Source organism: Taudactylus pleione, unplaced genomic scaffold, assembly GCF_031769625.1.
Source record: "Taudactylus pleione unplaced genomic scaffold, aTauple2 ptg000016l, whole genome shotgun sequence".
Lineage (NCBI taxonomy): Eukaryota > Metazoa > Chordata > Amphibia > Anura > Myobatrachidae > Taudactylus > Taudactylus pleione.
Genome location: NW_028284418.1, coordinates 41,314,115 through 41,340,102, shown reverse-complemented (window position 1 = coordinate 41,340,102; position 25,988 = coordinate 41,314,115). Strand labels below are relative to the sequence as shown.

The following is a 25,988-nucleotide window of genomic DNA, read 5'->3' as shown; positions in this document are numbered from 1 at the left end:
GTTCAATGTTTGCCACCATCAAATGGAAATTCTTTGATGGTGTTCCGATGGTTGGGGTACTTATACTTCCCCTGACACCTTCCTGGCTACTGTGTCTGTATCAGGGCATCTTCATGGGTTAGTTTGAGGCTGTCTTTCACTCTCTGTCTGCCTCAGACGTGACCGAGCTCAGGGCCTGATTCAGACCCGCTCGCGAGCGCACAGTGCTCGCAAGCGGGTCGATGGTCCCCCACTGCGCATACCGGAGCCGGCTCCGGCGTGCACATGCGCGAGACTCGGCCAGTGACAGGCGCTCCGTCGCTACGGGTCTCACACCAAAACGGGGAAGCTGTCGATTGTGATTGACAGCTTGCCCCGTTTTGGAGGAGGGCAGGATGGGTGGCTGGCCAAACGGAGGCTTTCCCGAAGGAACGCCTGCCGTTTGGGGGCTGCCCCACTGACATCACTCGTGATGTCAGTGGTGAGCTTCCGGCTCTATTAGAGCCGAAAGCTCACTGGGGCTTGCGGGAACGAGACCCTACCACAAGGGTCTCGTCGCAAGCCGCGATGGTCGTGACCATCGCGACCATCACCTGGCCGCTCGCTAAAGCTGTGGCTGTTCATATTGAGAGTCGACAGCAACTGATTCCAAATGCAAATGTCACACCTAGAATCAAGTCCAGACATTTTACCTGCTTAATTGATAATGAAATAATGAGGGAATAGCCCACACCTGTCCATGAAATAGCTTTTGAGTTGATAGTCCCATTACTTTTGGCCCCTTAAAAAGTGGGAGGCACATATAGAAACCGTTGTAATTCCTACACCGTTCACCCGATTTGGATGTAATTACCCTCAAATTAAATCTGAAAGTCTGCAGTTAAAGCACATCTTGTTTGTTTCATTTCAAAGCCATCGTGGTGGTGAATAGAGGCCAAAATATGAAAATTCTGTCAATGTCCCAATATTTATGCACCTGACTGTGTGTGTGTGTGTGTGTATATATATATATATATATATATATATATATATATATATATATAAATAAAACGTGAGAGGAGCTAGTTTCCCTAGTACACCCATTGTACACTCTATAATGCTTTGGTTTTGCACCCATGCACTTTTATAGTCCGCCCAGACCCTCCACTCTCAAGACACACATCTCTGCATGCTAGATGTGTGCAGTAAGGCACAACTATCCTCAGAGGCCCACTGTGTAAGTGTAAATTCACTTTCATGTCCAACTTCCTACAATATAAGTACCAGCCCTTGCACTATTGATTTACCCTCGATGGCTTAAAATGAGTGTACTGTAAAGGGCCATGCACACCTCAGCAAAGAACATCCCTAAAGATTGCTTGTTTTCTACTCCTTTATATCATTTTAATAATCTCACCCCACAAAAGGAAATCTTGTTCTGCTCTGCAAAGATAGACACCGTGGAACTGATTCTGAGGTAACTATAGCATTGGCAATAGGAGTTTTCAGAAATATGTTTGCATGCACAGTTGCATATGAACTACGCACAGCATGTGACTCAGAGTCAGCCCCATAGTGGTGGAATACAAAATGCCACAGCTTAAGAGGGGGAGTTACTGAATGATTTCTTGGAAAGTATGGTGTAAACATACTGGTCTGATACTGAGTTAGAAGTAAAGCAAATATAAAACTAAACAAAAAACCCCAGGTAATGGTGCGTACACAAGGTACGATCAGTCAGCGATAACGATATCACTGACTGATCATCCTGCACCTTCCCGGGGTGCTGGATAATCATTATCGATCATCCAGCACACCACCAACCCACCAATGACGGGCTAGCAACCTGCGATCAACGATCGCGGGTCCCTATGTAACCTGGTCGATATTCTTATCGTCCATACGTGCTCGCGCATCACTTGTCATTTGAGGGTTGGTAGGCACCAGAAAGTGAACGATCTTAACGATATGGTTGATATCGTTATTGTTCATAGCGTGCATTATTATTGTACTGTGTGTACGCACCATAACTTTGCTGCACTGCAGGTGGGGCAGATTTAAGATATGCAGAGAGAATTAGGTCTGGGAGGGTGGTGTCCAAACTGAAAGCTAAACTGCCGTGTAAAAATAAAGCTGTCCAGTATTTGTTGGCTACATGCAAAAAAATAAAAAAACTTTGTGTACTCTTTGCAATGCAACATAGCTTGTCCAGATGCAAAGTCACCTGCTCCTTTTGAGCTGAATTTAATAAAGTAATTATACATACACATATATAATTAGATTTTTAGTAGGGAGGGGGTAGGTTTGTGTGAGGGAATGTAAAGTGGGATTGAAGTGGTACTGGTTAGGCTCTAACATGCTAACATATGTGCTATACACTTACAACTGTAAAATTCTGTGAAATACAGGTGTCCAGCAGAAATGAAAGAGTGACTTGTGTACTAGGATGATTTCCAGATACAAAAGGAAACCAGTATCACAGACACTACAAATGTAAGTATGTTGTACACTGTGTTTGCTATAGAAGCTAGCTAGGCATGCACCATTCCCAAGAGTATCACTAAGGGAATTAATTATACTTTTATTATTGTTGCTTGGCTTTTACAAAAACTTCTTTTTTTCTCAATAACAGTAATAGAATAGGAGGAGGGGTTTGTGTAAAAGGGACATTAATTTGTGAATTGTACACATAACTATTTTAGGTCATGCTCATTCACAATGTTTCAGGCTGTATCCATGGCAAATTCCACCCAGGGTACATGCAAATGGCACAACCGTATGTTATTTACATTTTGCTACTCCTGTATTGTTTAGCTCTGTAGCTTAAATTTCCCAAACTCTGCCATTACAGTCCACGTTTTAAGGATATCCATGCTTGAGTCCAGATGCTGGAATCAAATTGACTGAGGAACCTGTGCTTAAGCATTGATATCCTTAAAACATGGACTGTAATTTCAGAGTTTGGAAACCTCTGGTTAATACATTCACTCTATTGGATAATGTTAGGCTTATTAAGCAGCTTTCTTATTTGTTTCCTCATTATACTATGCTTTTATGTCTTGATAATAGAATCCATACAATCTTTTTCATCAGATCAATCCATCAATTTGTCATGAAATATTTGTTTCTACTTCCAGTGCTCAGACTGTTACAAAATCTGCAGAAACTCCGCTGCCAGACAAACTAGATACATTCTCACCATCTCTTCATGATGAACAGTATGACGTGGCTTCAGATTGTGAGAGGTACTGACGATTCCATGAGCTGGACTGCATGAAAAGTACAATGAGTTATGAGAAACACGAGAATAGAAATAAATATATTGAGAGAAACAATGTAAAGTATGTTTACATCATCACCCAAAATGTATATTTTAATATTGTGTGATAGAAGTACAGTATAAAATAAAACCAAGTACTTCTGTCACGTGTACAATTGGGTGTGATATGTATTACCGCCGGCTGCCCGACAAAGGAGGAAATCCCGATCGTCCTAAAGGTAAGTATTTACTAACCTAACCCCCCCTAACCCTAACCCTCCTTAGGAGTGCCTAACCCTAATCTCCCCCCTGTGCCTAACCCCCCCCTCTAACTGCCTAAACCTAACCTCTGCCGGGGGTGCCTAACCCTAACTCTCCCTCCTCCAGCCTAACCCTAACCTCCCGGGGGGTGCCTAACCCTAAGTCCCCCCCCGGGAGCCCTAAACTTAGCCCCCCCCCCCCCCCCCACACGGATGTCCACTGCGGCGCATCTGCCGGGCGCAGTCGGGCAAATGACAGATGTCTAGATTTAGACGCCTGTCATTCGTCCCTAGTCGGGATAAAGCAGTCTGGGAGCTAGCGGTCGGCATTTAGACCGTCGGCTTCCAGACTACATCCCGTACAATTGCGGGTACTCTTTGCCACAGTTAGCCTATCTTGGTGAAAAGAATACAGGCATGCTTGCATAGTAAATAAGCAAAAATCAAACTTGCTTGAGCACAGCCTGCCATTCTGTTAGTGGGCTTGATTCAGATTTGGGAATAAAGTAAGAAAGAGGAAGTAACTCTGCTTTTTGGTAAAACCATGCTGCACTGCAGGAAGGGCAGATGTAAAATGTGCAGAGAGAGTTAAGCTGGGTACATACTTAACGATGTGTACCCAGCCGATGTCTTGTGTGGCGGGTGCTGGCATCTGCAAGTGACTGCGCTAAAGCTGGGGCCATGCTGTATTCGGCAGCAAGGCCCCCGATGACAATATCACCCGTTGGACCTGCATGCAGGTGGACGGGCGATGTCTCTGATGACGCCAGGAGTGTGCTTTGTTAGTGTCATAGCGGGTGTACACTGCCCGATGTGGACGATATGTTGTTCTATCTACCGGATCGGACGACATATAGTCTAGTGTGTGACCGGCTTTAGATTTGGGAGGGGTGTGTCCAAACTAAAATCTAAAGTGCAGTGTAAAAATTAAGCTGTCCAGGATTTGTGGGCTACATGCAACAGCATCCAGTATTTACCCTACATGCAAAAAAAAGTGTGTATTTTTAGCCTTTATATTGTTGCAACATGGTTTGTCTAGGTGCACAGTTATTTGCTCTATCTTACTCTATCCCCAACTCTGAATCAGGCCCTATGTCAGACTAAAACCTCCGTGCATAGAATGCAGGGACATGCCGCAGGTGAAGTTGGCTTCTGCACAGGGGCGTAACTAGGTATTTGAAGGCCCCATAGTAAAAGTCTGTAAGGGCCCCTATGTACCACCCAATGGTGAAAAATATTTATAACACATGTAACTTTGACAAGGAAGATGGGGCCCCCTAAGCTCTTGGCCACATAGCAGTTGCACCCCTTGGGGCTATTTCACACACCGGTTTTCACCGGGCAGCAAAAAAACTGCCAAAGCCGTCCATTTTTTTGCCAGCAATCTGTGCCTTTCACATGCAACATGTTGAGACGTTTTTAATGTTGTGGTAGGTAGTAGGCATGTGCTAAAAATCATTTTAATTCGCAGTTGTGTTTGTTTACAAAGTATATTTTGACCAGTATGACATTTAGGAAATTAAGGAATCCATATTAAAGTGCCTTATTTTATATAGTTGTTTTTTTATACTATTCAGCCAAAAGATTATTCAACCAGAGGTAAATGGCAGATTGATTTAATAGACATTCTGTAGTCTGTTATTTTACAAATTCCTAATTTCCTGAATTCAACTCAACATTTTGAGGAATACTCATATAATGAGATCATATATCACTTCTATAAGTGCAGCAGTACATGGCCATTTGCTGCTGCAGTAACAAAGGAGCAGGCATATATATTTGAGTAAAATAGTAGCTATAATAGTGCATTTTCTTTTCAGATCTGCATGTTTAGTACAGAGTGAAACAATAAAAACATCTCTCTGTTTCAGTAAATCAGATGTCTCTGGAAATTCGGGGTTCCTAAAAAGTGACGCAGATGTTTTGTCTTCAGAGTTTCAGAGCTGCGCTGGACTGTCCTCTGACAACAGTTCTGTTATATCTTGGGGCTTCGATGTAAGCCAGTATTTATTCTTCGTTTGTTTTGCTATTTGTTTCAATATGTGCCGAACGATTAATAAACCTAACATCTGTACACTAACAGCCCTTCCCCAACTTGTAGACCTGAAAGGGCCCTATGCCCCAGACGCCCAATAATCAGGGGTTACTCATTCTTGCTGGCACTGTAACAAATAGCTCTCCATGGCTTATAGGTTAGAAAGTAAATAAGGATCACTGAATCCTTCACAATAGACTTAATAAGGCAAGCATATATGTCATAATCTTGCACGCTTGCATCTACCGATGACTTTTGCTGCTGACGTTTCGTATGGACATTTGGCACACTGCTCCTGAAACATTAGCAAGTTCCTTCCAAACGTGCCCCAACAATCACCTGTCTCTAAAAGTCACCGAGATCTCCTCTTGCAGCCATGCTAGACACATTTATAGGCAACTAGAGCTGTAAAGCACATTAATAAATGATCCTACCCGTGTTTGTAAGCTATTTGCATCATTTATCACAACTGTGTGGAATCCCTTAGTTTCATTATGGTTTTATCCACACCCTTCCATTTTTTTAATTCTCTATATATAGATAACAGAATCCATGCATGGCCTTGTACCAATGAATAATATAAGGTAGGCTTATCTAGAGATCCTGGAGGATTCTTCATATACAGTAGTTTTAGACTTATTCCCAATTAATGTCAATAATTCTAAGGATGTACCCAGCAGCCATAAAGTATATTGGAAAATAATATAGTGTAAACACAACACAATTTTATTCAAACACACACAAGGTGTAAAAAAAAACAAAACCACTTATCTGGTGACTATGGACCTTTCCTGGGTCTGAACACAAAGTCGTAGGTAAGGGTGTGATTCCACACAACATCTATGATTCATAAGAAAAATAGTTTAAACCAACTACAAAGAACTAATGGAAAGTTGAAAATGCCATAAGTTTGTCAGTGTTGATCATGTAGCCAATAGTAGAATATGTCCATATTTAGAAAAGAGTAGTAAAAGAAGAACTGTAGGGCACACTTTTATGTTCAGTATGGAGCGCATATTTAAATGTAACTTTGAATCGAATACTCTTAAAATCGTAAGAGTCCTTGTCGTAAGAGAATGACCCCAGCTCTTTTGGGTAAAAAACATACTAAATCTAAAGTGATAATACCTCTCAGTGTGATACCCTCTTGCCTGTTCTATATGCCTACTCTGTTATGAGTCAGGGTTTACCTTAAATGTTAATCGGTCCAAAAACTCAGAAGTGATATATTTAGAAATTAGATTAATCGGCCATTGGTAACGCCTCTACTTTTAGAGAATTGAAACCTTAATAAACAAGGACTTTTTTTGATCACATAAATGTTTTACAAAAAAAAAAAAACCTGGCAAAAATGTAGGATTATTTCATTTAGAATAAAAGTGGGAATATATACACTTATGAAGTTCTGTTGAAGTTATATTCTAGCATATAGTGCCCAGTGTCTTGTATTGGGACACGTAATAATTTATTGGAGATTGTTCAGTTCTACACTGCTTTTATTACACTTAGTACTGCAATTTGTTTTTATTTAATATTTTCCACTTTATATGCAGATCACTGGTTCTAATGACTGATACACAGCTCATATTTTGGGTCTCTCATTTGTGTGGGCAGAGATGAGGAACCTATCTATGATGGCCTGTGACAGTGGCTTAAGAAAAAGGATAACTAGAATTAGGTGAAGTGAACAAAATAGGAAAAGCTTAGTTACCTATGCCCCTCTGGCCTACCTGCTCCCACACTGTCTGTAAGAGCAGGAGATCCTCTTACAAGTTAGAGATGAGCATGTCCCAAACTGTTGGGTACTTGACAGCACCAAAGTAGCTTAAAAAGCCTGTCCTGAGCTGTAGAGAGGATTTCTTGTTTGTACCTTTAGAGATTAGATTGACCCATTGCATTGGGGAAGCACAGGTAAGGTAAGTGGACGTTTCCAACTTTATGTAATTTACTAAACGCCACCTAAACAAACCCTTTTAATTCATGTGATGTGTAATCTTGCTTGTTACTCCCAGGAGTTTGACCAGGCCGCAACACGACAGGTGCAAAAGATTTTCAAGCAGATTGATGAGCTGCTATATGAGCATAAAGCCAGCACACTGGTAGAGGGACTAAAGGAAGAGTGCCATCAATGGACGTCATCCTTCCCACATCTGCGGTATTTCACTTTCATTGCAAATTTCAGTTGGTTGCTTTGTAATTCTCCAATCTGTAACCTATTACGTTGAAAGGTTTACTAACTTAATACATTCACCACAGAAGGTCATGGACCGTCGTTACAAATAGTACTCTAAGTTGCATTTTGCCATTTATAGTCAGTAATAGGAGGCAGAACAAAAGTGTGCAGATGTGTTTGTCCATTTTCTGGTTCCTGACATACCTCAGTAGAGGAGACTGATTATATACTGTGGGGAAGGCTTGTCAGGATGTGCTATTACAGACACAGAATGCATCCACTCAGGGAATGAAAGAAAACCATGTCTTGCACACACCTTTACTAAATTAGGGTTTATACAGCCAGTCGGGGTAAAGTTCAAGGTCAGGAAAATAGAGTATATGCTAGGCATCGCAAAGAGTGAATTAAATGCATACAATACATAATGGACACCAACTGCTCTTTAAAGGACCAAGATCAGCTCTTGCGCTCAGTTTCTGTACATTGCACCACACACTTATACACATGTCATTAATATATACCAGGAGACTTTGCTCTATACTGCCTGTCTTGTACTGAGAACTGTCTCTATGAGATAAGGCATTATACATGTGATACCGATTACAAGATAGACTATGAATATGACTGTAGTAAAGTGTATTGCTGCAAGCTTAAACAAAAACTGAATGTAATATTAAATGGCATTTTATTCTGGACTCAGCTGTCCATACACTGGACATAATTAGAATGGTATATGTCTCGTTTCCCATCCAGTATTGACAGCGCTTATTTTTCTGTCACTTTGCGGGACACTGTTTACCATGGGGTGTACATTGCGCTGCAAGGAGTTGGCAAATCAAACTACACTTGTTTTCTCCTTCATCAAGGCTGGGGGACACTGGACCATGGGGTTGTAGATGGGACTGCAAGGAGCTGGCACTTAACAAAACTCTGTAACTTTAACCCAAGCTCCTCCACTCTGCAAACCCCTGACTTCAGTACAACTTCAGTGTAGTTTAAGTGCCTGTGGAGTAAGGCATGTTTTAATGAGTTGCTTGGCAGCCCTTTGTTAGCTTAGGACTGGTTTTTGTTTTTGTTTTTTATTTGTTTTTTTATTTGTAACTTTTTTTTCTTTTCAGGTTAGGTGCTGGGCGCTGCCTACAGCAGCACACAGCGGGAGTGCAGCTGCTGCGGGAGCCGCATCTTCCCGGGAGCACGGCGGGGATGGGAGTGTGCTAACCAGCATCCCCCCAGAGCACTCCGGTCTCATAGAGGCTGCATGGGCCCGGGGACAGTGTGCTCCCGCACCCTGGTAGAGGGCGCAAGGAGTCAGCGCTGTCCTGGATGGCGGCACCATCTTGCCGGGCTATGTAACGGCGGCTCTTGCGGGGAGAGCCCCGGATACAGGCCGCCCGCTTCTATGGGCAGAGCAAGTGTTTTCCCCATTGAGGGGAGTAACCCTTGATGGGAGAAGCTTCTGGCTATCTCTGCTTAGCGGGGGGCGGAGCCTTGTAATGCTTGCTTCCCCCCCCCCCCCCTGCTCTCTGGCTGCAGGAGGAAGGCTCCTACACAGCATTGCTCTGTCGTGTTGCGTGGTATAGTTTACACACTTGGTCCCTACGGGACCGTTATTTTCGGTATGACAGTGTCACTGAGTTACTGCTTCTCCTTACCAGGCACTTTTGAAGTTGTACTGAAGTCAGGGGGTTGCAGAGTGGAGGAGCTTGGGTTAAAGTTACAGAGTTTTGTTAAGTGCCAGCTCCTTGCAGTCCCATCTACAACCCCATGGTCCAATGTCCCCCCAGCCTGATTCAGAGAAAAGGATTCAACGGTAAGTAACCAAAAATCCCTTTTATCTGAGCCCTCCCCTCTACATCCCATAAGCCCCACTTGACTTCATGTGTCTGTGGAAGTAGGCACAATCATCGTTTGCTGCTAGAGCAGCTTCATAGAGGTTTTTTTTTTTTTTTAATTCTATATTTAAAAGGCGGACATTTTTTATGCTAAGTTCCTCATAATGGAACTGTTTGGAGGGGGGCAGTTAGAACGTGCTGCAATCTAGGGAAGTGGCCGCACCAAATCCCGCGCTCTTGCCAAAACGGTGGGAAGCGTCCTGGTCTCCACTGTTTTGGTGGACATAGCGCCTCCAAGCATGGCCAGTTCTAGACTTTGCGGAGCTCAGGGTGAAAGTTACCTTTGGTGCTCTGAGCTCAGTGGGTGTGGCCTGATTTGGGGGGTGTGGCCATGGACGGAAAAAAAGCAAAACTGCACACTACACAGAGGAGGTGTTTGCCAGGAAGGGGCGCTGTTTGCCTTATTCTTACCTTGTGAAGGCATATGGGTCCCTCCTTCTTGCTGCTGCTGCTCTTAGTCCGTCCTCTTCTCACTGCGGCCGCTCCCAGAAAGCCATGCGTGATGGCAGCACCTGCATTCTGGGAGACTGGGAGGGAACAACAGCAGCACAGTATGGTAACCTGGTGCTGCCGTAATCTGCAACTGTAATGGCAGCGCCAGCGAGCATCAGCGGGCGGGCATTGTCTCGGTAGACTGCCGACTGGGTGACTGCGGTCGCACCGCCAGGCCGCAACGCCTCGAGCGGTAATCCTGCTTGCCCACCCTAGAACCAACACTCCCTCCAGGTGTATACGGCTGGCCACTAGCTGCCGCAAAGCACGACGCCCCAGCCCCATCTTTCTCACTGACTTGAGACAGGTCATGCAGTAGTCTCCTTCTCCAGTGCCCACGGGCATATAAATAATAGTTGGGACCGGAGGGGAGGACAGTGGAGGATCTTGCACTGTGTCTGACCCCACTGTCTCGGTCAGTCCCTGCAGTCAGCTAACTCTAGTAAGGGGTGAAGCCATCAGTTCCCCATATTTTGGGTTTATTGATAAATTTGCAGATATGATACAATATATCTTGGGGCGCTTCTTTTTGGGCCATTTTAATGTTAAATTTTTTTACTAAAGATCTCAGAGGGGAATATCAGTGGGCTATCCGTAGTTATCAGGCTGGGCTCTACTTTGGTGAGAATGTACTAATAGCCTTTCTGCCTTTTTGTTTTTTCAAGCAGCCATTTATTACTAAAGGTGCAGAAATAACATAGCTGCTGCTGCTATTATTACTGCTGACTGCAGTGGGGAGCTGGCTACATCAATTAGTGTAGTATTCTTATATGAGCACTGCATACCCTCTATCTCTGGGAGGAGGGTATGGGCTGATTTTATGACGTTTCAGGTTTGACCTCCTATATGTGTGCTAATATGTCCATAATGCAGACTTTTGTTTGTCAAGGGAAGAGAAAGGGTCACGAGGACCAAAAATGTCTTTATCTGAAGATAGAACATAACATAAATTTCTTTATTTTCCTACACAAAACAATTGATGCTGTGGTCTCTTTAAAAGTAAAACCGTGATGAGGTGTCAGAACTCTTGAGACCATTCTTCAAAAAGCCACATGCAAATGATGAGGACATAACAATAAGATGTGGATCGTATATATTTCTTCCCATCTTTGATGATAGATGTTACCTTGGGATGCCCAGGCTTTATAAAGTAGACAAGGTGTTTGTTTTCACCTGACCGTATAGATCTTATGTATAAGAAAGTGTAACAGTTCAGATTACTGAATTGTAATAAAATTAAGTGTTAGACACATGGGGACATATATATTGGAAGTAGCTTTGTTAGAAAATGAAGGAACTATTAAATATGGTGTGGGGATTACTAGTTAATATATCAGTATGGTTATATTGCATTCATTTGTTAACTATACAGACTCCAAGGCAAACAGATTGTCCCTCCTGTAGATGATGGGTACAGGTGGTATTCCAGCCAGACTTCTGAAGCTGCTGCTTCGGTGCCAGTTAATGCTACCAACCCAAAGGATCCCAGTGAGTGAGTATTTGGCTGCCAAAGTTTTTATTTTTTCCTTTTACATTGGTAACACTATACAGTTAGGTCCATATATGTTTGGACACTGACACAGTTGTGTTATTTTTAGATGTTTACCAAAAATTATTCAAGTTAGTTATATAATGAATATGGTTTTGAAGTGCAGACTATCAGCTATAATTTAAGGGTATTCACATCCAAATTTGAGGAAGGATTTAGGAATTAGCTGTTCCATACAAGGATGTAGCCCCCTCTTTTTCAGTTGACTCAAAAATTGTGTCATGGGCAGGTGTGGGCTCTTCCTTTTGTTATTCTTTATCAATTAAACAAGCAAAAGGTCTGGAGTTAATTCCAAGTGTGTCATTTGTGTTAGGAGCTGTTGCTGTGAACCCACAACATGCAGTCATGGAGCTCTCAGTGCAAGTGACACAGACCACTCTTAGGCTACAATAACAAAAACTCCATCCTTCGGAGTGGCCAAATCCACAGTTTGGTACATTCTGAGAAAAAAGGACTCGCTGGTGAGCTCGGCAACACAAAAAGGCCAGGACATCCACGGAAGACAACAGTGGTGGGTGATCGCTAGGTCCTTTCCATGGTAAAGAAAAACCCCTTAACAACATCCAGACAAGTGAAGAACACTCTCCAGGAGGTAGGCACTTCAGGCCTGGGTACAGGATCCCGGCCATCCCAACAGCCAGAATCCTGACAGGATTAGGTAAGTATCCTAACCACTAACGCTCTCCTCCAGCAGTCTAACCCTAACCCAGTCCCTCCCTCCCCCCTGCAGCCTAACCCTGACCCTAGTTCCTAAAAAAGCATCTAAAAAAGCCAGCCCAGTTCTAGAACAGCATTCTTTGGACTGATGAAACTAAGATCAACTTGTACCATGATGGGAAGAAATAAGTATGAGGAAGGCTTAGGATGGCTCATGATCTGAAGCATACCACATCATCCGTACAACACGGTGGAGGTAGTGTGATGGCATGGGCATGCATGGCTTCCATGGCACTGGGTCACTAGTGTTTACTGATGATGTGACAGAAGCAGCCAGATGAATTCTGAGTGGTATAGGTATAACTGTCTGCTCAGACTCAGCGTCGCTCACAGTACAGATGGACAATGACCAAAAACACACTGCAAAAGCTTTTAAGGCAAACATATTCTGCAATGGCCGAGTTAATCGCCTGATCTCCACCCGATTGAGAATGTATTTCACTTGCTGAAGACGAAACTAAAGGCAGAAAGTCCCATAAAAAACAACAACTTGAGACAGCTGCAGTAAAGGCCTGGCAAAGCATAACTAAGGAGGAAACCCAGCATTTGGTGATGTCCATGGGTTCCAGACTTCAGCCAGTCAGTGCCTGCAAAGGATTCTTGACAGAGTATTAAAAATGAACATTTATTTATGATTGTTATTTGTCCAATTACATTTTAGCCCCTGAAAACGGGACTGCATACAAATGTTTGCAATTCCAATTGTTTGAATTAAAGCTGAAAGTCTGCACTAAAATTGTATCTCCATTGTTTAATTTCAAGTCCATTGTGGGGGCGTACAGATCTAAATTTTTGAAAATTGTGTCAGTGTCCAAATATATATGGACCTAACTGTATGTAATGCATAGATAACTCAATACATGTAGGTGTCCAACATTCATTTTCCCCAGTTCCTTACGAATTTGTGCCAGAGTATCTTCATTTTATAAGGGTATTTCTTATGTGTAACGGACAAAGGAGTCATGTGAATTTGCGAGGAATTCTAGGCATGACTAAGGAACATTACTAGAATGGGGGCTGTCACCAGCATTGAGTGGTGGTAGTTGTTTTTATTAGCATTTTTTCTATATTGCACTACGAAGCTCTGCAGTGCCATGCAGAGCAATGATATAAGCAGGGTAGATCTAGTAACAAATTACTGATTATCGGTTAGAACCAGTTCATAACTATAAGTAAAATCACAATGACATGCATATACATGACTACCCATAACATTAAAATCTCCTGTGCTGCCAAAACAGCTCTGACCTGTTGAGGTATGGACTGCACAAGACCTCTGAAGGTGTCCTGTGGTATCTGGCACCAAGACGTTAGCAGAAGATCCTTTTAAGCTGGGTACACACTTGAACGTCCTGGCAATTTTGCGATGGTCCGATGTGGTGAATGATTACACAATGTAATAATATATCGTGTCCGAGTACATGCTACACCAGAGGTTCCCAAATTCTGCCATTACAGTCCAGGCTTTAAGGATATCTATGCTTGGGCCCATTTGGTTAAATCAACTTGACTGAAGTGCTAATTAAGTCACCTGTGCTCAAGCATGGATATTCTTAAATACTGGACTGTAATGGCGGAGTTCGGGAATCTCTGCACTACACGATTTACCATACGATGACACAATATATTGTTAAAGGATTAATGTTACCGCACCGCATTGTACTTTGCACTGTCCCATTTGATGTGCAGCACATTAGATGGGAAAATGCAACCACACGATGGTCGTTGCGACCCATCGCGGATCTCAAAATTGGCCAATATATAGTATAATGTGCACCCAGTTTAAGTCCTGTAAGTTGCGAGTTGGGGCCTGGATTTGTTTTTCCAGCACATCCCACAGATGCTTGATCGAATTGAGATCTGGGGAATTTGGAGGCCAAGTCAACACCTTGAACTCTATTTGTCATGTTCCTCAAAACATTCCTGAACAATGTTTTCAGGGTGCTTAATTATCCTGCTGAAAGGGCTACTGCCATCAGGGAATACCTGTGTCATGAAAGGGTGTACTTGGTCTGCAACAGTGTTTAGGTACATGTCAAAGTAAAATCCACATGAATTTCAGTACTCAAGGTTTCCCAGCAGAACATTGCCCAGAGCATCACACTGCCTCCACCGGCTGCCTTCTTCCCATAGAGAATCCTGGTGCCATCCTTCCCAGGTAAACAACGCACCTGACCGTCCACATGATGTAAAAGAATCTGATTCATCAGACCGGGCCACCTTCTTCCATTGCTCCATAGTCCGGTTCTGATGCACCCATGCCCATTGTAGGTTCTTTCAGCGATGGACAGGCGTCAGCATGGACACTCTGACCGGACTGTGGCCACAAAGCCCCATACTTAGCACTGTTAGTTTTGACACTTTTCCATCATAGCTAGCATTATCTTTTCAACAATTTGTGCTACAGTACAGTAGGATCAGACCAGACGGGCTAGGTAATAACCACCCCACACCCTGCCGTTTTGGAGATGCTCTGACCCAGTCGTCTACCCATCATAATTTGGCCCTTGTTAAAGTCACGCAGATCCTTATGCTTGCCAATTTTTCTAATTCCAACATCAACTTCAAGAACTGAGTGTTCACTTGCTGCATAATATGTCACGTACCATGCTCTCAGGCTCTATTACTTCTCTCTTTCTTGTCTCTCCCTGAAGTCCGCAGGCCCCACTGGTCCTAGGCCTCCCTGCAGTCTGTCTCCACGATACCTTTCCTGCCAGTACTGGCGCATATGCACCTCCATGTTGGACTCAGTCACCTGCTCCCTCTCAGCTAATCAGAGTGCTGATCCTGCTCAGCTTACTGCAGCATCCAACCAGAAGTCAGCAGCCCTTATAAACAGACTTCCTGGAGCACTAGCCAGTGGCCAGTACAATGTTGATTCTTCAGATGCAAACCTTGTTCACATTAGTTTGCAGCCTACTCAGTTGTTCCTGTTTTGTCAGCGCAGCCTGCATTCCAATTCCAGTCCGGTTCCAGTCCCATTCAGTAATGCGGTTCAAGTCCAGTCTAGTAATCCGGTTCCTGCATTCTAGTCCTACCCGGTCATCTCCACTAAACCTGTTCCTCATCATACTATCCTTGCACTCAAGCTAGCTTCCAGTGCAACTCGTATCTAGTAGATCTCCTGAACTTTCAGTTTCCACAGTCCTGTATTAGTTTCTTCTTACCACTTGCGAAGGAACCTAATAAAGCCACCAAGCTTCCTGCACATAGGTCCTGATTCAGACCCGCTCACAGCGGCTGGCCGCTTGCTGGGTCTGTGGGCGTTTTTTATTTCCTCCGGCCGCCCGCAAAGCTGTGGGTGACCACCCACAGCTTGTGCGATCGGCCAGGAGACCATCGCGACCCACGGCCTTGCGACATACCCTGTGGTAGGGTCTAGGCTTCCGCAAGGCAGAGTGGACTCCCTGCTCTAATAGAGCAGGAAGTCCACTACTGACATCAGTAGTGATGTCAGTTAGCCCTCCCAACAAACGTCAGGTGTTCCTTAGGGAACGCCTGCGTTTATCCAGCCACCCCCCTACACACCCACAAAATGGGGCGAGCTGTCACTCCCCATCAACAGCTGCCCCGTCTTGTTGCGAGCCCCGTAGTGACTGAACTTCAGTCGCTCAGCGGGGCTCTCGCACACCGGACGCGGCGCATGCGCAGTGGAGCAATATCGGGCCGCTTGCGAGCGGCTCTGAATGAGCTCCATAGTCTCCAGTTCAGCTCCAGACCTGCTTGCACGACCAATCACACGATATTGCATGCGGGCTGTGTAGTTTAATGAAGGATGTGTAGTGTGTGTTTTTAATAATCGTTCCGTCGTTCATTAAATCTTCTAGTGTGTACCGGCAATCTTACATGGTCTGGAGCAAAGGTAAATTGTGCCGACCATCGCCAAGATTATCGGATCGTCTAGAGTTTACCTGGCCTAAGGACCGCACAGCAAAAGTGGTTTATCTAGTACAATCTCTCCATGGTTCCAGTAATCTTAACACACACTTGTAGTATAGCCCCCTTTGGGATTTTGGGTAAATTAGCTATGAATTAATGTACATTTAGACTGTAGGAATATGACTGTATAGTTTGTTACACTGCTACATAGTATTTACAGATCACACTGTGAATGAGGTCACCAATAAGTAGGGTATCATCACCTTGCTATTGTAACACAGTAATGGCAGTCACGGCACCAGGAATAAGAGATGTCATTGTTTGTTTGCTTAGTGCAAGAATATCTGAGTTTATATATTTTATTTACTCAATAGCAATGTATTTCACAGGATGGGCATTTTTGGTACAAGATTTCCCCTCTCTGCAACGAGTAATGCCAGCGCTGCAGTCTCCTTTTCCCTCTATGAGGAAGAAGATGAAGAAAAAGATGGTGTTAGTGTGATCCTGTCAGATGGTGTCATGGAGGAATATTTGGCTTTTGACAGCCGGGATAAGTGAGTAATTATACTTAAAAATAGAGAAAGATGTTCGTGCAACTGATTGATGAACTACGAAGCGGTAGAAATCAGATTATTATCTTCCTTAGTAAATAACGTTCCATAGCAGTGTGTGACACTCGTGACATTGGTAGATACGGTGTCTACTATGAGAGCAATCTTCATGGTAACATGTGACTAGTAAGGAGATGCTGTACATTCTCCTGGCTGTCCACACATGGGAACACACCTAACACTTTGTTTTATTAAAGGTTTAGTAGGGCTAGATACTGATCCAGTGGCAGGTTGGTAAAGTTTATTCTTACGAGCTGGCACACCATAGTATAACCCTGAGTCATGGATCTCTAAGTAAGCTTGTCATACCAGGTTTACAGTTTTTCCAGGTCTCCTCACAGCTGAAATAATTAGCTCCACTTGTGGATCTTTTCAAATGTGTCAGTGAGTAATGAACACACCTGCGCACCTGCTGGGTGACCTGGAAAATGTGAACTGTTTGGGGTGCTGAGGACAGAGTTTGAGAACCACTGTTCTAGGAGATGGGCAATAAAATAAATTTGTGTTGTGAAACTACAAGTACCAGCATACCCTCCCACCGACCAGCTGGTAAAGCATGCTGGGACTTGTAGTTTCACAACAGCTGGAGAGCCCTATGCTGGCCATGCCTGTTGTAGGGACTGGATTACCTGTGTGGGAAAACCGTATAAAACCAGTGCAGTAGAGCCCATGTGAGTGTGTATCCTCTTTCCTCCTGGATTATCGCTAGTACCACAAACTGGTGTGTAACAGTACAGAAATATCTTCTGCACAATAAACCTCCTTTCTGATTGTATCACTACAGATAAGAGCTAGCACTGTAATTTGTCCCCAACGGTCTTGTGTTAAACTCTACATCCCGATTCATGCTTTGCCTTCTGCTCTGCAGCCCTGGTCAGAAGTAAGTGGTCAGGAAGAATAAGCCACAGTCACCAGCAAAGAGGTGTAGCAGCAGCTATGCCAAACACCCAGACATAAGCAGGTCCAGATGCTTGTAAAAAAAGCTAGTAGTGGCAGCTACTACTCTCATGCAACTAGTGCGCAGTGACACTTGCAGTCATTGTGTGTCTGGTGGTGGAGTACCACCTGTAGGAGTGGTCCGCAATCATAGGCGTTGGAATGATTTTATGTTGGGGGGGGGCAACATAACATCGTTCTGGTGCCCTCTCCTCCCTCTCTCTTATCTGAGCGACGGCCAGGGAAGGTCAGGTGTTGTGCTTTATAGCAATAGGCTGCACAGCCCCTGCACTGCACAGAGGAGGAGATGTAATGTGTGGTGTTTTAACTTAGACCGCACATCACACCTCCTCCGTGCGGTGCAGAGGCCGTGCAGCCTACTGCTATAAAGCATTGCCCCGGACTGTCCGCTGCTCCTTTAACATGTTTGGGGGGGTGAGCTGCCCCCATGCCTCTACCTGTCACCCCCTCCCCCACCACCACCACCATTCCAATGCCCATATCCATAAAGGCAGGTTACTGATAATGAGGGAGCATGAAAACGACAATTTATAATTGGTGGCTACAAGCAGGGTGGGGGATTGAGCTCATCCTGCCACAGTCACAAAGGATTGCTCTTATCATTTTATGGTTAAGATGACAGGCTTAGTGATACAATGGAAGTCTGAGAAGAACTAAACTATGATAACCCTTTGTGTGCTTTAGTCGTAGCTGTGTTGCTAATAAGGAGCAATTAAGGGATTTATATCACTAATCACCAATTATAACAATATAATCTACACTAGGTAATACCACCATTAATGTTTTACTTATGTGATATGTCCTTTATAAAAAAAAAAAAAATGTATTCCATAAAATGAGCCAGTAGTGGTGTTCGTGTGATTGAGTGTTGTATTCACGTAACCACTGACTCCTGAAAGCTTGCTCTATATTTGTTTTTCTTTTAACCAGCTGTAACATGTATATTCACATCACTGTATGATATGATATATCATATGATAGTATGATATATTAGTACACACTATGCTTAAAAGATGTAGGATTAATGTTGCTTTTTAGAACTAATTAAAGACTTCAGAATTAGAAGAAAGATAAGTACCCAGACACGTTTGAGGAAACGTTCAGGGAGAGGCGCTAGACTGCACACCGTAATAGTAATGAAAGGTGCCATCATGCTGAGGTTTTAAAGTAATATACACAGAAAACGGAGTTGCAGATGCACTATGCGATCATTACTTTTCACATTTAAATGTATTTTGTAATTAAATATAATTACATATATAACTAAAGAATTCAATTTACTTTTCCTGTTTTTTTTCTTAATCTACAGTATTTATTAAGTTTGTAGCCCAGCTCACTGAAGTAAATGTTCTCCTTCTGTACATATTGAAAACACAATTTAAATGTGATTTGACTCTTGCATAGTTACACTTGCCACAATTACACCTTTGTCTGCATAGGGATGATGAATTCTTTCAGTGGACCAGGGCTATGTCCTTGGACAGCCTGAAGATGGGCTATCCCCCAATTTCTCCACGGTGTTGCAATAAGGAGGCGGTGGTGGCTTGTGTATTTGATGATGTGTGGAGAGAAGTCATTGACTGTTTGGAGGAACTGATTTGCCGGCACTGGGAAGAATCAATCACAGGTGAGAGCAGTGAAACTACAACACTATAGAAAATATATCAGTTGTACAGTAGCTACAGATATAGACTGAGGTGGCGGGCATTGCATGAGTATCATTGATGGATGTAGAGCTATGCACAAGGAATAATACACCTGCTAAACCGGCTGCAGAAGGGGGTCTGAGAGGAAGACCAATCAGGTGCTGCGATGTCTGTAATTACAAAGTGATATTGGTTGGTCTGATCATTACAGCCATGAATTCATGGTTTTCAGCCGTGATACCAACTGCAGGGTCCCAAGGAAAATGTCTTCATGGAGTAAACCCCTGACTCCAGAAAGGGCGCGGCTGTGTCCTCATACACTGTTGCTGCAGTCACACCAAACAGCCCTTCTTAGCGAGCCAGGTCCCGTGCCGAGCGTCTTTCACCCGTAATTGCGTCTTAGTTGCAATTGGGTGACTACACAAGGCACAAGACTACACTGATTATTTTTTTATATATCTGAGTGTGACTAATAACTAGGAGAAACCTAAAATTAAATTAAATTTTCCTTCTAGTAGTGTACCACAGTAGTTTTACCTCCAGTGACTGCTTTCAGCTGGTACCATAACAGTCATTGGTTTAGTGCATGTATTGTGTGCGATTTACTATACTGGAAGTGATGGATACCACATTCTATTGAATAATAAAAATACATTTAAAAATGTATTTACTAATTCCTAATAGGGGATACAGTCAATATCCCAACACAGGGGATGCTGGCGCTTAGAATTCTGGGCCGGAGTCCCGACACCTGTCACAATTCTAGCACCGGAATATTGATTTAACATCTTTTCATATAGTAAATCAGATACCAGAAAATAATTATATATTTATAGTAAAATTGTTCAATACTATTAAATTTTGAAGGTGTCTACAGGATATAGATGAACTGTATCATGTGTATCAACTGAGTTCCTAATGTGTAATATACACAGTATGTATACACTTATATGAAGGGGAAGCAGTTGGGAAGCCGGCGGTTGCAATGACGACCGCTGGCTTCCCGACTGCTTAATCCTGGCAAGGTACACAGTGTGAGCTGAAGTGTGACATGGCAGCCAGCTCATTGGTGTGAGTAGGGCACATATCTGCGTCAGATACATTGGCTTGGGTTGATATGGTAAAAATGATGCAGGATATATAGAGAGCTCAGCTTAAGCATTGACAGAGTATTAGACCTTTTATCATTTATTTGTAGGGTCAGTATCAGCCTTCCACAATACTGAAATAGCCTGAGCCACCCAATTTTATACTTCCATTGAGTAAGCTTTTAAGATAAAACAAAGGACACATTTAATAACCTAGTAAATGCATGCAATTTATAATAGTATTGTCCATGCTTTCATACAACATACTGAGTGTATTTTGTCATAGTTCCTTGAAATGGTATTCTTAAGTGATTAGGTAAATGCTCGGTATTGAGGCCAAATGATCAGAAGTGTAACACGGAAGTCTGCTTAGTTACATTACATGTATACACTTTTACAGTGCGCTTTACTGACTATTGCAGCATAATAAATGAGTGAATATACTACAATATAAGAAAAGGTTTTATATATTAGGGATACACCGTCCATAAATGGATATCCAGATTGCCATGTATGCAAAGATATTACATTATAAAAGTATAGACTCACTTTTTTATTTCCTAGTGTTGGTAATAATTGTTGTCTCTCTATATGTATATATCATTATATATTTTTAATATTTATTTGCAGATGATGACAAAAAGGATATAGCAATTAAAACCTCTAGATTAGAGTCTCTCAATCCATATGCTCCACTCCAGCGTCTTCCATTGGGTCTACCTCCTGTTCTGCATTCCAGGATTCCTGTCCTCTCGCCTAATCTGGTAAGCCTAATGACCCTCTGGTTTCCTTCAAGTAACTACATTTTCCTGTTCACTCCTCTTAATATTAATCCTTCAAGACCAATTTCTTGGTTATTATTCATTATATAACTTATTATTTAGAAGTAGTTTTCAGTTCAGTTGCGATGGTAAGCTCTATGCCAAATCCTAAATAACAGACTTTTTGTACTTCCTTCCCTGCTTCACTATGACCATGTAGGTTTCATCCCAGGTAGTCACGGAGTGAACAACAAACGGAACCATTGACCTTAGTCTGCATACCACCGAGAAGCCTTATACAGGATCTTGTGGCCATATATCTCTCAGACTGTAATGCACTTTGGTGTTGTCAGGTGCATCTTTACAGATGTGGAAGTTCTCACATCCCTCAGTGAGGGTCATGGCCAATGGTTCTCCTTATGATTACTCAGGATGAGCCATTGCACACTCCATGGCTGCCCTCTTCCCCCTCTAGTTTTGGCATTGAGATAGAATCCTTTGCCGCTACCATATTGTCTCATCGAATATATTGTAAAATTGGGAACACTATAGTGTCCTGCCTAGGTACATAATGAATATCACAATATCAGAAGCCAAGCGCTTATGGTAGTTTTATTTCCTACTTAACAAAAGATATGAGAGTACTAAAAATTTAGGGTCTAATTCAGAGATAGACGCAAATCCCATCGCAACTGAGTCTTTGTACACAGCGACTATGCAAAAATATACAAAATGTCACAGCTAAGCTAACCAATTGTGTACAGAGATGCAGCATTGAATGCAGATCAGTCGATTATTGAACCTGAGTAACCCTATGGTTGTGCAGAAGGTTGTCAGAACTGAGACGCCGGAACCTTAGCAACTGCGTACGGGATCACTGATGCAGGCTGGGACATTCCCCAAAAATTGTTGCGATGTGTTTGAGTTACAACCCCCCACCCATTGCCACACAGAAACAGTCCCTACCTGTCAATCAGTTTGCGGATAAATCCTCACTGCGAGCAACAACCGTAATCCATCGAGACGCATGTGCCGAGTGACTCCGACGCTTGCAAAGTGATTAAAACATCGTCCATTTGCGAATACATCAGTATTGAGTCCATCTCTGAATCAGGCCCTTAGCTCACTAGTCCAGTGGTTCCCAAACGTTTTCAGTTCGAGGCACCCTTACGGTCTCCATTATTTTTTCAAGGCACCCCTATGCCAAAATAATTACCGCACAGTCCCTTTTTCTAAGTAGTTGTGTCAAAATAACGTAATAAGTATTTAAAGAAGAAAGAGAAATACTGTGCTATTCTTACCTATTGCCACTTCCGTCTCTCTCCCTTTGCTCCCTCCGTCTCTCTCTCTCCCTTTGCTCCCTCCGTCTCTCTCTGCTCCCTTCGTCTCTCTCTCTCTGCTCCCTCCGTCTCTCTCTCTCTGCTCCCTCCGTCTCTCTCTCTCTCTGCTCCCTCCGTCTCTCTCTCTCCCTTTGCTCCCTCCGTCTCTCTCTCTCCCTTTGCTCCCTCCGTCTCTCTCTCTCTCCCTTTGCTCCCTCCGTCTCTCTCTCTCTCCCTTTGCTCCCTCCGTCTCTCTCTCTCTCCCTTTGCTCCCTCCGTCTCTCTCTCTCTCCCTTTGCTCCCTCCGTCTCTCTCTCTCTCCCTTTGCTCCCTCCGTCTCTCTCTCTCCCTTTGCTCCCTCCGTCTCTCTCTCTCCCTTTGCTCCCTCCGTCTCTCTCTCTCCCTTTGCTCCCTCCGTCTCTCTCTCTCCCTTTGCTCCCTCCGTCTCTCTCTCTCTCTCTCTCTCTCTCTCCCTTTGCTCCCTCCGTCTCTCTCTCTCTCTCTCTCTCTCTCTCTCTCTCTCCCTTTGCTCCCTCCGTCTCTCTCTCTCTCTCTCTCTCTCTCTCCCTTTGCTCCCTCCGTCTCTCTCTCTCTCTCTCTCTCTCTCTCTCTCTCCCTTTGCTCCCTCTGTCTCTCTCTCTCTCTGCTCCCTCTGTCTCTCTCTCTCTCTCTCTCCCTTTGCTCCCTCTGTCTCTCTCTCTCTCTCCCTTTGCTCCCTCTGTCTCTCTCTCTCTCTCTCCCTTTGCTCCCTCTGTCTCTCTCTCTCTCCCTTTGCTCCCTCTCTCTCTCTCTCTCTCCCTTTGCTCCCTCCCTCTCTCCCTTTGCTCCCTCCGTCTCTCTCTCTTTCTCTCTCTCTCTCTCTCTCTCTCTCCCTTTGCTCCCTCCCTCTCTCCCTCTCTCCCTCCCTCTCTCCCTCCCTCCCTCTCTCCCTCCCTCCCTCTCTCCCTCCCTCCCTCCCTCTCTCCCTCCCTCTCTCCCTCCCTCTCTCCCTCCCTCTCTCCCTCCCTCTCTCCCTCCCTCTCTCCCTCCCTCTCTCCCTCCCTCTCTCCCTCCCTCTCTCTCTCCCTCTCTCTCTCTCTCTCTCTCTCTCTTTGCTCCCTCTGTCTCTCTCTCTCTCCCTTTGCTCCCTCTGTCTCTCTCTCTCTCCCTTTGCTCCCTCCGTCTCTCTCTCTCTCTCTCTCTCTCTCTTTGCTCCCTCCGTCTCTCTCCTCTTGCCACCTCCATATCAGTCCTTTGCCCATTTCCATGTACGCCCCTTACTTACATTTAGACTTAAATCGTCAGCACCGTTCTGCAGCATTGCTCGTCAAATCACACTTCGGGCAAAATGTAATAGGGTGAGAGTTTAGAAAGTGTGAGAGTTTAGCAGTAAGCTCTCACATTGGTTGAGTTTTATCTTCAAAATGGGAAAACTCCTGGATGAGATTTTAAATCATGAGAGTTTTTTGAGTCCGCCCTTACTGTCTGATCTCCCACAATGCACTGTGTTGTAGGACCCCATTTAGCAACAGACAGCCTCAGGATTTACTGCCTGTTGATTTACAGTGACAGCTCTTCCCCCCGCTCATCGCAACATCCCCCTGCCACGATATGTCTGTGAACAATCTCGTTCACAGACATATCGCATCTGCCCTTCATCACAACTGATGCCAATATATCTTGCAGGTACATCAGCACGACGCGCTGATCGCCCATACATTTACTGCAGGGACCTGGTGGTGACTGACATCTCAACTGGGTGGGCAAATTTAAATGTCCTCCCAGTTGTGATGTCAGCACAGACACATTGGCTGAACGGTTGGTAAGAGTGTATGCATTTACCAATCGTTAGGTTGGCGTGTGTCAGCCAAACGGCCGACCCATCAGCCTGGCGTGTTCCCAGCTTGGCCCAGTTTTTCCAAACTGTTTACCTTTTAATAAGGAAACCCATTAAATGCAGGCGCACAATCTATACTGTTAAACTTCTTGGACATTTAAGTAGATTATTTTCCAGTATGAGAAACTGTTGGGGGTCTGTCTTTATCTGAACCAGAACTTTTAATATATACTATACTTCCGTATAGATGGAGCATGTTTTATTTAAGAGGTGTGATTGAGAGCCAGTCACGTGTCATTCATGAAATTTACCTCTTCCATAGGCTAACAGTAGAATGGGTGTAATTAATATGGCCTCAGATGTGCTTTAGTTTTTTTTCTATCTCTTTGTTGTTATGGGGGTCTTTTTTTGTTGCAATCTGGTGCTGTTTCTTCCATAATTCTGCCTTCCGCTATAATTTCTTTAACTCTAATCTATTCTTTTTCTAATTACTGTCTTTACTTTCGGCTCTTTAATCTGCTAGTGCTTAAAATGCAACCACATCCTCAAGAATAAAAAGAGAGAAAAACTCATTCACGTACGTATAAAATAAAGTGTTTACATTAATTGGAGACTGTTCCCATATGATAGATTATGCATTGTGCCAGTTTACCTCCATTCTTACGGTGAGTAGCAATCATTTCAACATATCCTTTATAGTAGATTGTAAGTAAAGGAGAAGTTAGAAGTCACTCTGGGGTTCCTATATGAAAATACCTTGTCTCCAGACACAAACTATTACTTGGTTACACAATAACTGTACCTTCTGGTATTTCCTATACACTCAGTTTTCCTACACTGATATTCTATAATATTCACCCTTCAGATTGTATCCACCTGCCCAAATAGAATACTCCTTGGTATCTTGATAGAGTATAATTAAAAAAAAAAAAAAAAAGTAAAAATGAATGGTTTTGCAGGCAAATCGTTCTCAAGGGGGAATCCTTGCGAATCAGCGGAATCTGAATGACTTAATGATGATTCACGGAATACCCTTACAGCAGAGGAATTTGCATCTGATGGAGAAAGTTCTGTGAGTGTGAATTGTTATGTTTGGTTTCTTCCACAGCAGTATTTTTTTTAACCTTTTCTTTGCCGGGACTCATATATAATTCAGTCTAGCAAATCATGTCTCCATTTTTAATTAATAACTTCTTTTTAATTGCATTCCTGTTTATATGCATGCATAATATTGTTTCTCCATATGAAAGAAAGAAACATGTCATGGCTTGGGGACTTCAGTACCAAGTCATAGTTTAACTGTCCCAAATCTAATGTCACTTAGAGCTGCTCTACCTCCTAGTATTTACATTTTACCAACCTGCTCCTTCCCCTGCCCAGAGCCTTGGGGCTGCTCAGTGCAGTCATTCTTCCCTGGGCTCTGTGTTACACTGCAGAGATTGGCTGTGAGCAGGAAGACCGGTCACACGCTACAACCTCTGATTGGTTCTACCTGCCAACTGATCCTTCAACCTCTGATTGGTTCTACCTGCCAACTGATCCTTCATCCTTCATCCCCATTACTTTAAATGGATTT

General features: G+C 43.5%; 1 protein-coding gene across 4 annotated transcripts in view; it reads left to right on the top strand.

Moving 5' to 3' along the window:
- FAM149B1 (family with sequence similarity 149 member B1) overlaps positions 1 to 25,988 on the top strand; it is a 40,640-nt gene that overhangs the window by 865 nt on the left and 13,787 nt on the right. For 3 of the 4 annotated variants that reach the window (XR_015878873.1, XR_015878874.1, XM_088475737.1), the window contains exons 2-11: positions 2,367 to 2,451; positions 3,096 to 3,203; positions 5,349 to 5,472; positions 7,525 to 7,667; positions 11,442 to 11,561; positions 16,604 to 16,768; positions 19,222 to 19,409; positions 21,147 to 21,280; positions 24,936 to 24,989; positions 25,372 to 25,484. Coding sequence is in view for 2 of the 4 variants with exons in the window: in XM_088475737.1 (XP_088331863.1) it covers positions 2,405 to 2,451; positions 3,096 to 3,203; positions 5,349 to 5,472; positions 7,525 to 7,667; positions 11,442 to 11,561; positions 16,604 to 16,768; positions 19,222 to 19,409; positions 21,147 to 21,280; positions 24,936 to 24,989; positions 25,372 to 25,484 (1,196 nt within the window). In the remaining 2 variants the exon portion in view is untranslated. The remainder of the gene's footprint in view (positions 1 to 2,366; positions 2,452 to 3,095; positions 3,204 to 5,348; positions 5,473 to 7,524; positions 7,668 to 11,441; positions 11,562 to 16,603; positions 16,769 to 19,221; positions 19,410 to 21,146; positions 21,281 to 24,935; positions 24,990 to 25,371; positions 25,485 to 25,988) is intronic. The other variant, XM_088475738.1, reaches the window with a different exon arrangement.